Raw genomic sequence first — 11,497 nt, forward strand, 5'->3', positions numbered from 1 at the left:
ATTCTGGTAACCACCAGTTTTCTGAATTTTATGGCAACTGTGGATTAATAACTGCATTGTACATTACTTACAAGTCTAGTGAAACAGCTTGTCTGTGACAGTGGGAAGTCTCAAAGGTGCCACATAGAAGGGCAAGAAATTTAGTTATGAAAAATCCTGTCTCTTTCTGCCCAGAGAAACTTGTTTTAGGCCTTGCTAGAGCAAGTGGAGCAGACTGATACGCTGCATGCTCCTTAATCAGTGTCTTTTCTGTGAGTTTTTTGCGGTCCTATTGGCTATGTGAAGGAAAGATATCTTGTTTTCAAAGCATTTCCATTTTCTGTGATTTAAGTATCTAATTCTCCTTTCTTTTTTTTGGACAATTGGCTCAAATTTGCTACCAGTGCCATTATTCCTAACCATGCTTTCTACAAGCCCTAATATTTAAAAAGTTTTAGGAGAATTCTTGAGCACATGTAGACAATTTTCTGCTATTAGTGACCCATTAGAGATTTCTGCGAACTGTGATGGTCCTTGATTTTTTTTTTTTTTTCTGGGACATGGATTCTAGCTGTTTTTATTTGGTGAAGTTATGAGCTTTGTTTCAAAAGCAAACAATTCTGAGTTTCCTAGAATCCTTTTAGCAGGAAAGGATTCCTAATCCTTTTGCATACTCTGACGTGCTGCAGGTAATAGTTCATTTTACTAAAGGAAGTTACTGAGTCAGTGTGCCAAGGAAAGAAGGGAAAGTACCTGAACAGATGAGAGATGAAGGTCCTTTGGAATCTCAGGATCTGAATAAATAATTACCACCCTCTTCCTAATCCTAAATATATATTTGAAATGAGGAAGGAGAAAAAAAGAAAAAAAAGCTTGTCCTGGAATGTAGCTGCCTCTGTTCTCTACACTGTGTAGATTTTCATCGACAAAAATGGATATTCTCACCCATCAGAAGTCTCTGATTTCTCTCTTATCTCTTTGCTACTGTTGACATTGCTTTCTTTTCTCAGCTCTGAACCACTTTCTTGCATGTCACATGGTGTTTTATTTTCCCCATTCCTTCACCTTTCTTTCTCTGTCATTTTTGCTTTCTTATTTTAGAAGTTTGTAATTTTTCATCTTTGTTTTGTATCTTTTCTCTTCCTGCCAGTTTGCTTTTTCTCCTTTTCTGTAAATATCTAAACTTCCCTCTCTCTTTCTGTTCCTTCTGTTGTTCATCTACCAACAAGTTCTTATCACTTTATTCTGAATCATTGTGCCTGCTTTCTCTTTTAGCCTTACCTTTTTTTTTTCTTTTCTTCTTTACTTTTTTCCTACTCTACTATTGTATTTTTGGTGTTTTTCTTTTCATCCTTCTCCTCCGATGGAGAGTTGATGATAAATGGAAAATTCTGTAGGGGTAGATCTCTTAAGAAGCTAGAGACTTGTTGGTTCCCATGTTGTTCAGGTGAATTCTTAGCTTAACAATAATTTAGAAGGCATAAAAAAAGGAAACAATCTCAATGAAATGTGGTCCAACAGCTGGGGTACTAGACTTAAAAGATTTGATTTCAATTCCACACTTCACCAAAAGCTTTTGATCGTGAGTGCGTAATTTAGGACTAGATTCACAACAATCTTTACTGTCTCTTACCTAAACCTGTACTGGTGCCTCTGTCTGTAAGATGTCAAAACATTAACTTCTACTATTTCACCATAATATATATATGCATCAAGAATTGTGACCAAATTGGGTCATAACCAAATTGGGATCCCAGCCCAAATTGAGATAATGTAAGTATCTTAAGTATATGGCAGAAAATTTAACTCGTGTGCTGCTGGAATGGCCCGTGCAGAATCAGTGTAGTGCTGCTCTGTGTTCATACTGTTACTGAGCCACTCCAGGGGAGTATCCCTTGCACCCAAAGTGTTGTGAAAATAAGGCAAAGGAATTAAAGCAAGCACTGTGTTTCCATTCTGGAAAGAGTTCTGGAAGGAAGATGTCTTTCCTGGTTCATTTTCACCAGTCAGGTTATTAATAAATAGAGAACTAGAGATACTTTAGAAATTTACAGAATTTTTGGGAAGGAATTACAAAACTCAGCTACAAAGGCGAAGCTGTTTTTTTAATAAACTGTGAGAAATAATCTTAAGCTGCAGAAACAGTTCTCTCTAAAGGTATTCCTTACATCCTATTAAAATAGAAATATGAAAACACCCCAAAAGAATGATGGAATTATGGTAATTAAGAAATGCATTTAAGTGCAGTGTATACTGCTGAATACATTTTATTTACATGATCAAATGAAAAATTACTGAGAGCTAAGGTATTTTCTGCATCATTTGGAAAACTTTGCATTCCTTTTTTGTCAAGTTAAAAATTAATGTGACTGAAATAAGCTACAAATGTTAAAATGTTCACGATAAAGATAATACATTAATCTTGCTTTTTAATCATACTTTTTTTTTCTTCTTTGGAGACCAAATACAATGAGAGGCAGAACATTAACAAAATATTTGCTCTGTGTTACAATACTTCACAGGGAAATTATTTTAGACCTAGGTGGAATCTTTTTCACCTTTTCAGCACTTTATCTGGCTACGTGACTCCTATCTTTGACTACACTACATGTGTACTATTAAACTAGACTGGCATTTGAACAAGAATTTTAGTGAAAAATGTACTTGATTGAAGCATAACCCTGTCAGGAAAAGGCTTTCTAAGCCCCCATTCAGATGCCACAGCCCAGAGGTACAGAGGGATGATAATACACACACACACTGGTCAAAAATGGGGATTCTCAGAGGCGTGAGATGGTTTACAGTGGATGGGATCTTCAGAGCTTTTAGCTGTTAAGCTCTAAACAATTGCTGTTAAGCATCCATAAATGCTGGTAACTTAGCCAAATTTGGGTGAATTTTCACAGAGATGATGAAAGACATTTCCTTGTCAGAAAGGCACTCTTAAGATTTCAAAGCCAGTTGTCAATCAACTTCAGCAAACAGGACTTAGAATGTATTTAAAAAGAAAAGATTCTTTGAATCTATTTAATTTGTTGATCTTTTTGAAGGTGGCATTTTTCTAACTATTTTGCTAATGGTTTTGCTAACTTGGAAAGAATTAATAGGGAGTCGAGGTGCCAAATGAATATGTGTTCATTGATGAAGTTAGCCCACATAGATATCTGAAAAATAGTACAAAGGAATAGTAAAGCCTAACTGCTTATAAAAACAACAAAAGTGAAACCAGCATCCAAACTGAATTAACAAAAAATGAGAAGTTCTGCTATCTAAGAAGTCCAGTGAACATACATGGTATAAATACTTTACCTAAGGAAATATGGTAATGGAAAGGAAGGCAAACAATTGTATGATTTCTGTTCTTAAGAATCTGTTTCAAAAAAAAAAAAAGCTTTGGAGAGTGGGATATAGTCTCACTGGAAACAGGCTTTAACCTTCCTCTTTTCTGCCCTCTCACTGCCATTGGTAATGGCATCAACACTGCTGATTTCTGAGAGTCCAGGATCAAGCCTGTAGTGCATATAGATGTTCTAAATGTTAGGAAACAGAGGAAAAATAGATTTAGCTAAAAAAATCATATATGATTACTTTTCTTGTTTACAGTAGGAGATGCTGAATGTAAAGTTTAATTGTGCTGTGAATAATAGCCTAAAATGTGGCAAATGGAAGAAGAAAGTTGATAAAAGAGATTTTTTTTTTTTTCTGTTGCCAATAATTGCTCCATACCAGTCTTAAATCCCCCTTTTCTTCATTAAACAAGACTCATGCCCATAATTCTTTTGGAAAAGAAATAGAATAATGGAAAGATAATCTGTTTTATTGCAAAATAGTAAGGTTTTTGCTCCCACAAAGATGTATGTAAGCATTTCATTTTAAAGGAAGGAGAGCCCCAAATCTTCATTCAATATTTAATGTTTATGTTTTATACTGCTCATAATGTGGAGTAATTCAATCAATGTAGTATTTTGGATGTGAGCGAAGTTCAAGCATGAAAATTCCATTTGGACTGTGTGTGCTGCATATCAGAAACCTCTAAGGGTATTTAATCATTCAGAATAAGAAAGTTTTCTTTAATTTTTAAACAAGTATTTCATTTTATGTTTTATTTAAATTGTCTTAACATTTACATAGAACCCCTTGAAGGCTTGAAAACTTGAATTTTATGTTGGATTAAAAAAATAAATGAATATGAAGTATAGCATGTGTGGAGAAACAGAGGAGGAAAAGATACTGTCTGAGTATGGTATTCATGGTAATTACAAAATATGACTTGCAGAAATTATTAATTTATATAAAGACTATTTGTTTAAAAGAAACTGGAAACCAGATTCCCAATGAAGTTCTGTGATGATGCTGTTCTCCCACAATAGTGTGAATATTTAAAGAAGTAATATACATGAGAAACTCAAACTTAACTTGCAAAAATGTAGTTAACTGCTGCTTATGAGACAGGGGAATTGCAACCACTAGGGTAAATTCTGTTCCTATATGTTAACGAGATGGATGTTCTTGGAATTGCTCAGAACATACGGACTAAAGAAAGCTAGGATTGTACTGCTGACAACCTTTGGGAAAAATAATTAAGATAGCAAAGTCTAAGCATTGTAAACATGGAAAGGAACTTCACCAGCTTCATGGTAAAATGTTGTACGGCCTAGCATGGTCTGCAAGGGACCCAGACAGACATGAGAAGTGAGGAACACTGGGAGTAGGAAGTTTGAATAATAACAAAAAAGCCTAAAAGAAAAACATTGTATTTAGTAAGCTCTTGTAGCTTTAAACTGCAATTCCACTTAGAAAAATGACTGTGAAAATGTTTGTGTATCTTTGCATAATTATAAATTGTATGCTCTAGTAATATTCATTTGGCCTAGGTTGCTGTGTCAGATTTTATTGACACTCCCTTGAGTCTGATGGCAGGATATGTATTATCTCCCCTTGGCTTTGAATAAGGCCTGTGTGAAAGGACTTACAAAACCAGATTAACCTTCATTGTTTGACCAACAGTACTAAAAATTACTTACTTGCGACTTAAATGCGCTTATGACAGTTTACGTGCTGTAATTTCTGATGGCAGCAGGAAAATGCTAATCGACTGATGTTGGATGTTTTTGCTTATAGTTCCTGACTTGTTCGGCTGTTGAACAGGACTTTACTCTTACTATTATATGAGCCTTTTCCTGTTTTACTAAAGAAAGAAAATTTTAATTGAAGCAGTTAACCCTTAGAAGATTGTTATCTGTTTATTGACAACAAGACTCTCAAGTTTTAATTTAGTGAACATTGTTACTAAACAACTTAGTTTCACTCATTTTATGACAGTACAAAGTTATTTCACATATTTTTGGTGGAAAACTGGAGGTGGGATCCTTATGCTATTAACATTCTTCTTTTCTTTTCTCTATAGTGGCACTGCCTGGCTGGTAGGGATTTCAGGCTAACCTCCTGTGGTTTCTCTTTGATTATTCCCTTCTTCCACATTTAGGATATATGTTGACTTTTTTTTTTTTTTTTTTTTTTTTCTGGCTAGTCCAAAATGGTATTGTAATTTGATACATTTGTGTTCATTGGGGGAGCCTGCAGAATTTTTTTTTGAGAGCAGAAAGTTTCTTAGAAAAATAGCATAGAAAAGATGCTCCAATTAATTCTGGCTTTTTTACCTTAACCATATGCTCGTTAAGAATAACTCTTTAACAAATAATATTAGCTACATTCAGTGATCTTTAGAGAACACTTTTTGGCTTTGCAACAGTATACAAGTATACAGAGGTGTAACAGGGTGTAAGTTCATGCCTAAAATGAAAGGTATAAGGTATGTTTATAGACAGTGTTTTTATATGTAAGTATGTAAGCACTTCAGTCTTTCTTTTTGGCTCCAAACTTTTTTCTCCGGTACCACCAGAAATAGCAGGCATTTGTAGTGGTTTTTTATTTTTAAATTTGATACATATGCAAAATGTTAATTGATTGTTTGGTATGACTTTTATGCAATTTTCAAGGAAAATGCCCAACATCTTATATCAGTCTGTGATGTCATTTGTCTTCGATATCATAAGTCGTTAGAATGTCTTCACATAATTCAGATTTGTAATACTGTCAGAGAGCCTTAACATGAAAAGCATCATTTAGTATGGGGAGGGGAAAATTAATTTATGAGACATTTTCATTCAAAAAAGTATATTTAAAAGCTTTGATATCTTTTTATTTAGAGAGATCTTTGATTCCATAACAGTTTATGCATGTCTAGACAAAGGTGTCCTTAGATTTTTTTTAGAACAAATACTGGATATTTGTTTTAATAATTTGCATGTTAGTTCTGTTTGGTAAGTAAACTTCCAAAAATAGTTAAAACCTACCTTGGTTTTTCAGCTTTTCTGACATTTATGAATCACAGTTAGCTGGTTAGTAAGAATTTTCTTTTCTTCACTTCTTCCCCACCTACATTAAAAGTACTTTTTCTGTCACACAGCCTGTGCAGTTTTCCCATAGGGACATGTAATGGGGTTCATCAAAGTGAAAAAAGTGAGTCACACCATCATTTATTTACTCATGTAAGACAATAATGGTGTTGATAGTTACCCAGACATGCTTCCATTTCTTTAGATTATGGGAAAGCTGAGGGTAGAAAAGTCTTTGTAGACTAGACTACAACTAAAAAAGAAATTGAGTCATAGCTATATGGTAGTTATTGTCTCATTTACTGCTTTTTGTTGCCTTTTAGCCACAATGAGCAGAAATGTTGTTGCTCTGAATTTGAAACAATATTTAATGCTGTAAGTTATGAAAAGGAAGTCCTGTTTTCACAGTATAGAGAGTCAAATTATATTTATTATCACTTTATTTTGTTTTTATCATCATTTTGTTTTGATAAACATTTTAGATTCTCAAATAATGTCTGTCTAGTTCCATGGGCACAAGGTATTTATTATCTAAAAATGTGCTTTCCTAGATCACTCCATATTTTATAAATCAGCATGCAGGAACAGAGAAAGTTTTCAATATTCTGATTATTCTACTTAAGAACTCAGTTTCATATGTAAGATTTTATTTGTGTCTGCTAGACTGATGACTTCAGTTGAGTATAGGATTCCCTGCCTGCTCTTCTGTCTCTTCCATCCCTGTGGGACTGGAAGATGCTACAGTCCCTTAATCATCTTAGTGGCCTTTTGTTGGACTTGCTCCAGTACATCCACATCTCTCTTGTACTGGGGAGCCCAGCACTGGACTCAGCACTCCAAATGTGGCCTCACCAGGGCTGAGTAGAGGGGAAGGATCACCTCCTTTGACCTGCTGGCAATGCTTTGCCCAATGCAGCCCAGGATACCATTGACCTTCTTTGCCACAAGGGCACATTGCTGGCTCATGGTTAATTTGTTGTCCACCAGGACTCAAGTCCTTCCCTGCAAAGCTCTTTTCCGGCAGGTTGGGGTTATTCCTCTCTGGGTGCAGGACTCTTCACTTCTCTTTATTGAACTTCACGAGGTTACCTTCTGCCCATCTCTCCAGCCTGTCGAGGTCCCTTTGGATGGCAGCACCGCCCTCTGGTGTATCAGCCACTCCTCCCAGTTTTGTATCATCTGCAAACTTGCTGAGGGTGCACTGTGTCCCTTTATCCAGGTCACTGATGAATAAGGTGGATGGGGTTGGACCCCCTACTGACCGATGGGATATACAGTTGGCTGCAGGCCTCCAACTAGACTTTGTGCCGCTGATCACAACCGTCTGAGCTCTGCTGTTCAGCCAGTTTTCAATCCACCTCACTATCTGCTCATCTAGACTGTACCTCCACAGCTTGCCTATGAGGATGTTATAGTAGAAAGTGTTGAAAGCCTTACTGAAATCAGGGTAGACAACATTCATTGCTCTCCCCTCATCTACCCAGCCAGTCATTCTTCCTCCCTTCTAGCCAAAGTGCCTGGGTTTACTTTCGATGGACCATGTGCATCAAAACTATGGTGGCCTGAGCATATGTCTAGTTCCAGAAGCTTTGAAACATTCCTGCATACCATGGTATAGATACGGTGAAGACTTCCAGAGGAAAGCAGAAAAAAAAAGGGGAAGGGGGTGTTCAGTAAGACTTTGTTTCCTGAGAGCCACATTACTGTGTTTTCAACCTCATTTCGTACAGGATAACTGTTTGTTTATGTGATATGTGCAGCAGCTGTTAATTACCCCTTAGCAACAGATTAAAAGCTAGAAGGTTGATATACTTGGTGAGAATTTAGGACAGAGGCAGGGCTTGCACGATCTGGGGGCCTGCACATTTAGATCAAAATGTTCTTATTGCTAAGAGTGGTATCCAATATTAAGACTGCATCTGGAGTGTCCTTTTAAAGGCATAAAACCAGAAACAGTGCCTAAATTTTGTCTTCAACCCAGAAAGCTACTACATGGAATTCAGCATTTAGAATCTCCTTCCTGTCTTTGTGGTTGGCATCCAGCAGAGGCAGTGCAACTAGATTTTTAATAGTTTTTTCCCTACCATGTGGAACAAGTGGTAGGGGAAAAAAAAGGGGAAAAAATCTTATGATATAACCTAAAGGCTTATAAGGACTGGTGAACAAAGACAGAAAGCATACAAAGACTGAGGGCATCTTATTCAATAAGTGCTGTATGCAAAATTTTGATGGTGAATCTAAAATGTACAACCTTTGTTATGTAGGAAAGAAAATCGGTTTCTTTCTTAGCTGAATCTGAAATGAAATATTGTATATTGTTCTAATGTTCATACTTTCATTAACTTATTAAGTAGATTTTTTACGAGTGAAATGTTGTTGCTTTGAAATTTTTGTGCATAAGTTATTCCTACATGTGAGACACCTCAAAATTTTTATCAAAGCCTCTATAGCAGATACAAACAAAATGTGATCCAAGCTTTACCTATCCTTTGTGTATTCCGTTCATTTCGGCTACTGCACACCTTGCTCTTTTCTCCCAACTTCAGTGAACTGTGTAGTAGAACATGAGATCAAAAACTGAAATATAGTTGTTTGGAATTAACTTTGTGTATCCATAATCGTGCACCCTCGGTTCATTTTCTGAGGAGTTTTATAACCGCAGTTCCATGTATCTATCTAGCATTAGTGAGAAGCAAAGTTGTTCAGTGTCAAGTATTCATCCCAAGCACAAGATTGCCCACAGTGCTTCTGCCACTGACTTCAGTGACTGACCTAGTGTCTAACTTCTAGACACTGGATATGTACCCTCTAGCCATTCTTAACAGATAATAAAGAATCCATCTCTGAGATGCTGTTCCATGTGTTAAATTCACTGGTTCACTTCTGTGCAAAGGCTTGTGTCAGCCTTTATTGCTACCTTTTTTGTCCTTGGCGTTGAATAGCTCCTAAGGTGAGCTGTGTGGAAGGTATTCAGAAGTTTGATATCATGACTTTAGAGAGTGCATTTTGAAAGGAAAACAATTAAGGAAAGTTTGTCTACATTCCACTTGCGCAGAATCTGACTCAAAGTATCCAAAGGTGGTTGTGAGGTAAGTACTCCTGAAATTCAAACCTGGAATTTTTGTCATGTCATGTATGTACTATGTTTATTTGTGTACAGCTTACACAGTCCATTATGGCTATGTATTTAGTATTTTGCTTTTTCTCGCATCTTTCATCTGAGATATCCGTTGATTCTGTTTTTAACAAATATTTTTCAATAGTATTTGTTATCTAATTTGAAGTATAAAGTAAAAATAGATTTTAAATATTCTGTTTAGATACTTGAACTTATCATTTCCACGGAACTGTTGCAATGGTAAATAATCAGAAAGTAAGTAAAGAATTTTCATTTATTCTCAGCAAACTGCATTCAGAGGATGAGAAGAACACCTCCACTAGATGAACTGCAGCCACCTCCATACCAGGATGATAGTGGTTCTCCTCATCTTTCATGTACACCCTCTGAAGTTGGAGATGGTAAATGCGAATTTTCCCAGTGCAGCAACAGTCCAAGGTGTTCATATAAGTGCCCAAGTGAGGGAAGCACGGGACGTGAAATAGAAAGCTTCCATAACAAAGGATATGAAGAGGATGTACCAAGCGATAGCACAGCTGTCCTTAGTCCAGAGGCAAGTGAGAACAGTTGAATGTTCTGAAATGTCATGCAGTGCAACCTTTTGGAAGCTTTTTTCTAAAGATCAGTGTACAGAGATACAAATGCTAATATTGCAGCTCATTCATAAAAAATATGGCTTGTCAGATAGTATTACAATAAGATTTCAGATTTTTCTTTATAGTTACATTTATGACAATTTAACTTACAAATTCCCAAAAGGAGTGAATTATTTTTTTAAACCAGTCAGAAAACTTTGTCAATTTTATTAAAGACTAAAAGCAAAACTCTTTTTCTTCTGTATAAATTTTCAATTAACATCAAGCAATCCAAATAAAAACATTATTCTGTTAGCATCTTTCAAACTGAACACTGCATAACAGAAAATGTATTTGATGGAGAAAAAAAATTACTACAATTTTTTCTGAGATGAGAAAATACTACTTTTTTTTTAACTTTAACATTTAAACATTTTTTTAAATGTTGTAATAGAGATTTGTCCATTTACTTTTCCTTCTTTCCTTTGCAACCTGTAATGATATCTGTTTTTTTTACCAGCAAAGAATCCCCCTTTCCCTAATAGCATTTATTTTACATCCTAGTCCTACAGAGCACTTAGCGCCTTCTCTGGCACATATGTCTTTGACATATATTTAACAGCCAGGTACTGCACTGACATCTACGGGTAAGTCTACATGAATGATGTAGTGTGCAGAAGAGGCTCTTACTGGTGCACATTTGTCTTGTGTCTCTACTTGAAGTTTTGGGCTGCACAGTAGGAGCAGTCCTGATGTGTCAACAGCAGTTTCCCTCTTGGTAGACCCGAAGTTGATGTTGCATGCTGAGGTGCTGGTGCAACATCTGGAGGGCTCACCTGCTAGGATGGTGCAAGGTTGTCCAATAGTTAGCTGTGTGCCTGTGCCTAATGATCACAATTTGTATGAACTTCATTGCTGGTGAAGACACAGGGTATATATATGATCCTAGCACCATAACAGATCCCAGCAAATCAAACTCTAGTCCTTCCTTTTTTGAGTCACAGCAGGCAATAATCTAGATGTACCCAGTAAGAATGGTGGATGCTGCCAGGTTTTTTATAGCTGCTCAGCTGCTTGTAAAGTGAGGCTTGTAGAGGAAAGAATTCCCATAGGTTTATAGCATCAGGTTTAAAATAAGAACAAAACATTTGTGTATCAAAAAGACTATATTGTAGTATCTGTTCATTCGTATGAGCAAGCTTATCTTTGATAATATGAAATAAGTTTGTTTTACATATTTGGAATAACTTCTGGTTATTTATTAACTTCTCATATTCATTATGTTAACCTATATTTGTAAATAATTCCTATTTCAGTATCATTATCAAACTAGCTGTTGTGAAAACACAACAGATCACTATTTTGTTCAAAATTTAAAGTGACAATAAGCAGTTTTAAAATTAAGGTTTAGTTTTAGGATTGATGTT

At 35.9% G+C, this 11,497-nt stretch overlaps 1 protein-coding gene across 4 annotated transcripts in view; it reads left to right on the forward strand.

Annotated features, from left to right (window-relative positions):
- SYT14 (synaptotagmin 14) overlaps window positions 1-11,497 on the forward strand; it is a 94,011-nt gene that overhangs the window by 48,510 nt on the left and 34,004 nt on the right. For all 4 annotated transcript variants that reach the window (XM_064509624.1, XM_064509623.1, XM_026123284.2 and 1 more), the window contains one exon: window positions 9,780-10,048. In XM_064509624.1, coding sequence (XP_064365694.1) covers window positions 9,780-10,048 — 269 coding nt within the window. The remainder of the gene's footprint in view (window positions 1-9,779; window positions 10,049-11,497) is intronic.

This window comes from Dromaius novaehollandiae, chromosome 3 (assembly GCF_036370855.1).
Source record: "Dromaius novaehollandiae isolate bDroNov1 chromosome 3, bDroNov1.hap1, whole genome shotgun sequence".
Taxonomy (NCBI): domain Eukaryota; kingdom Metazoa; phylum Chordata; class Aves; order Casuariiformes; family Dromaiidae; genus Dromaius; species Dromaius novaehollandiae.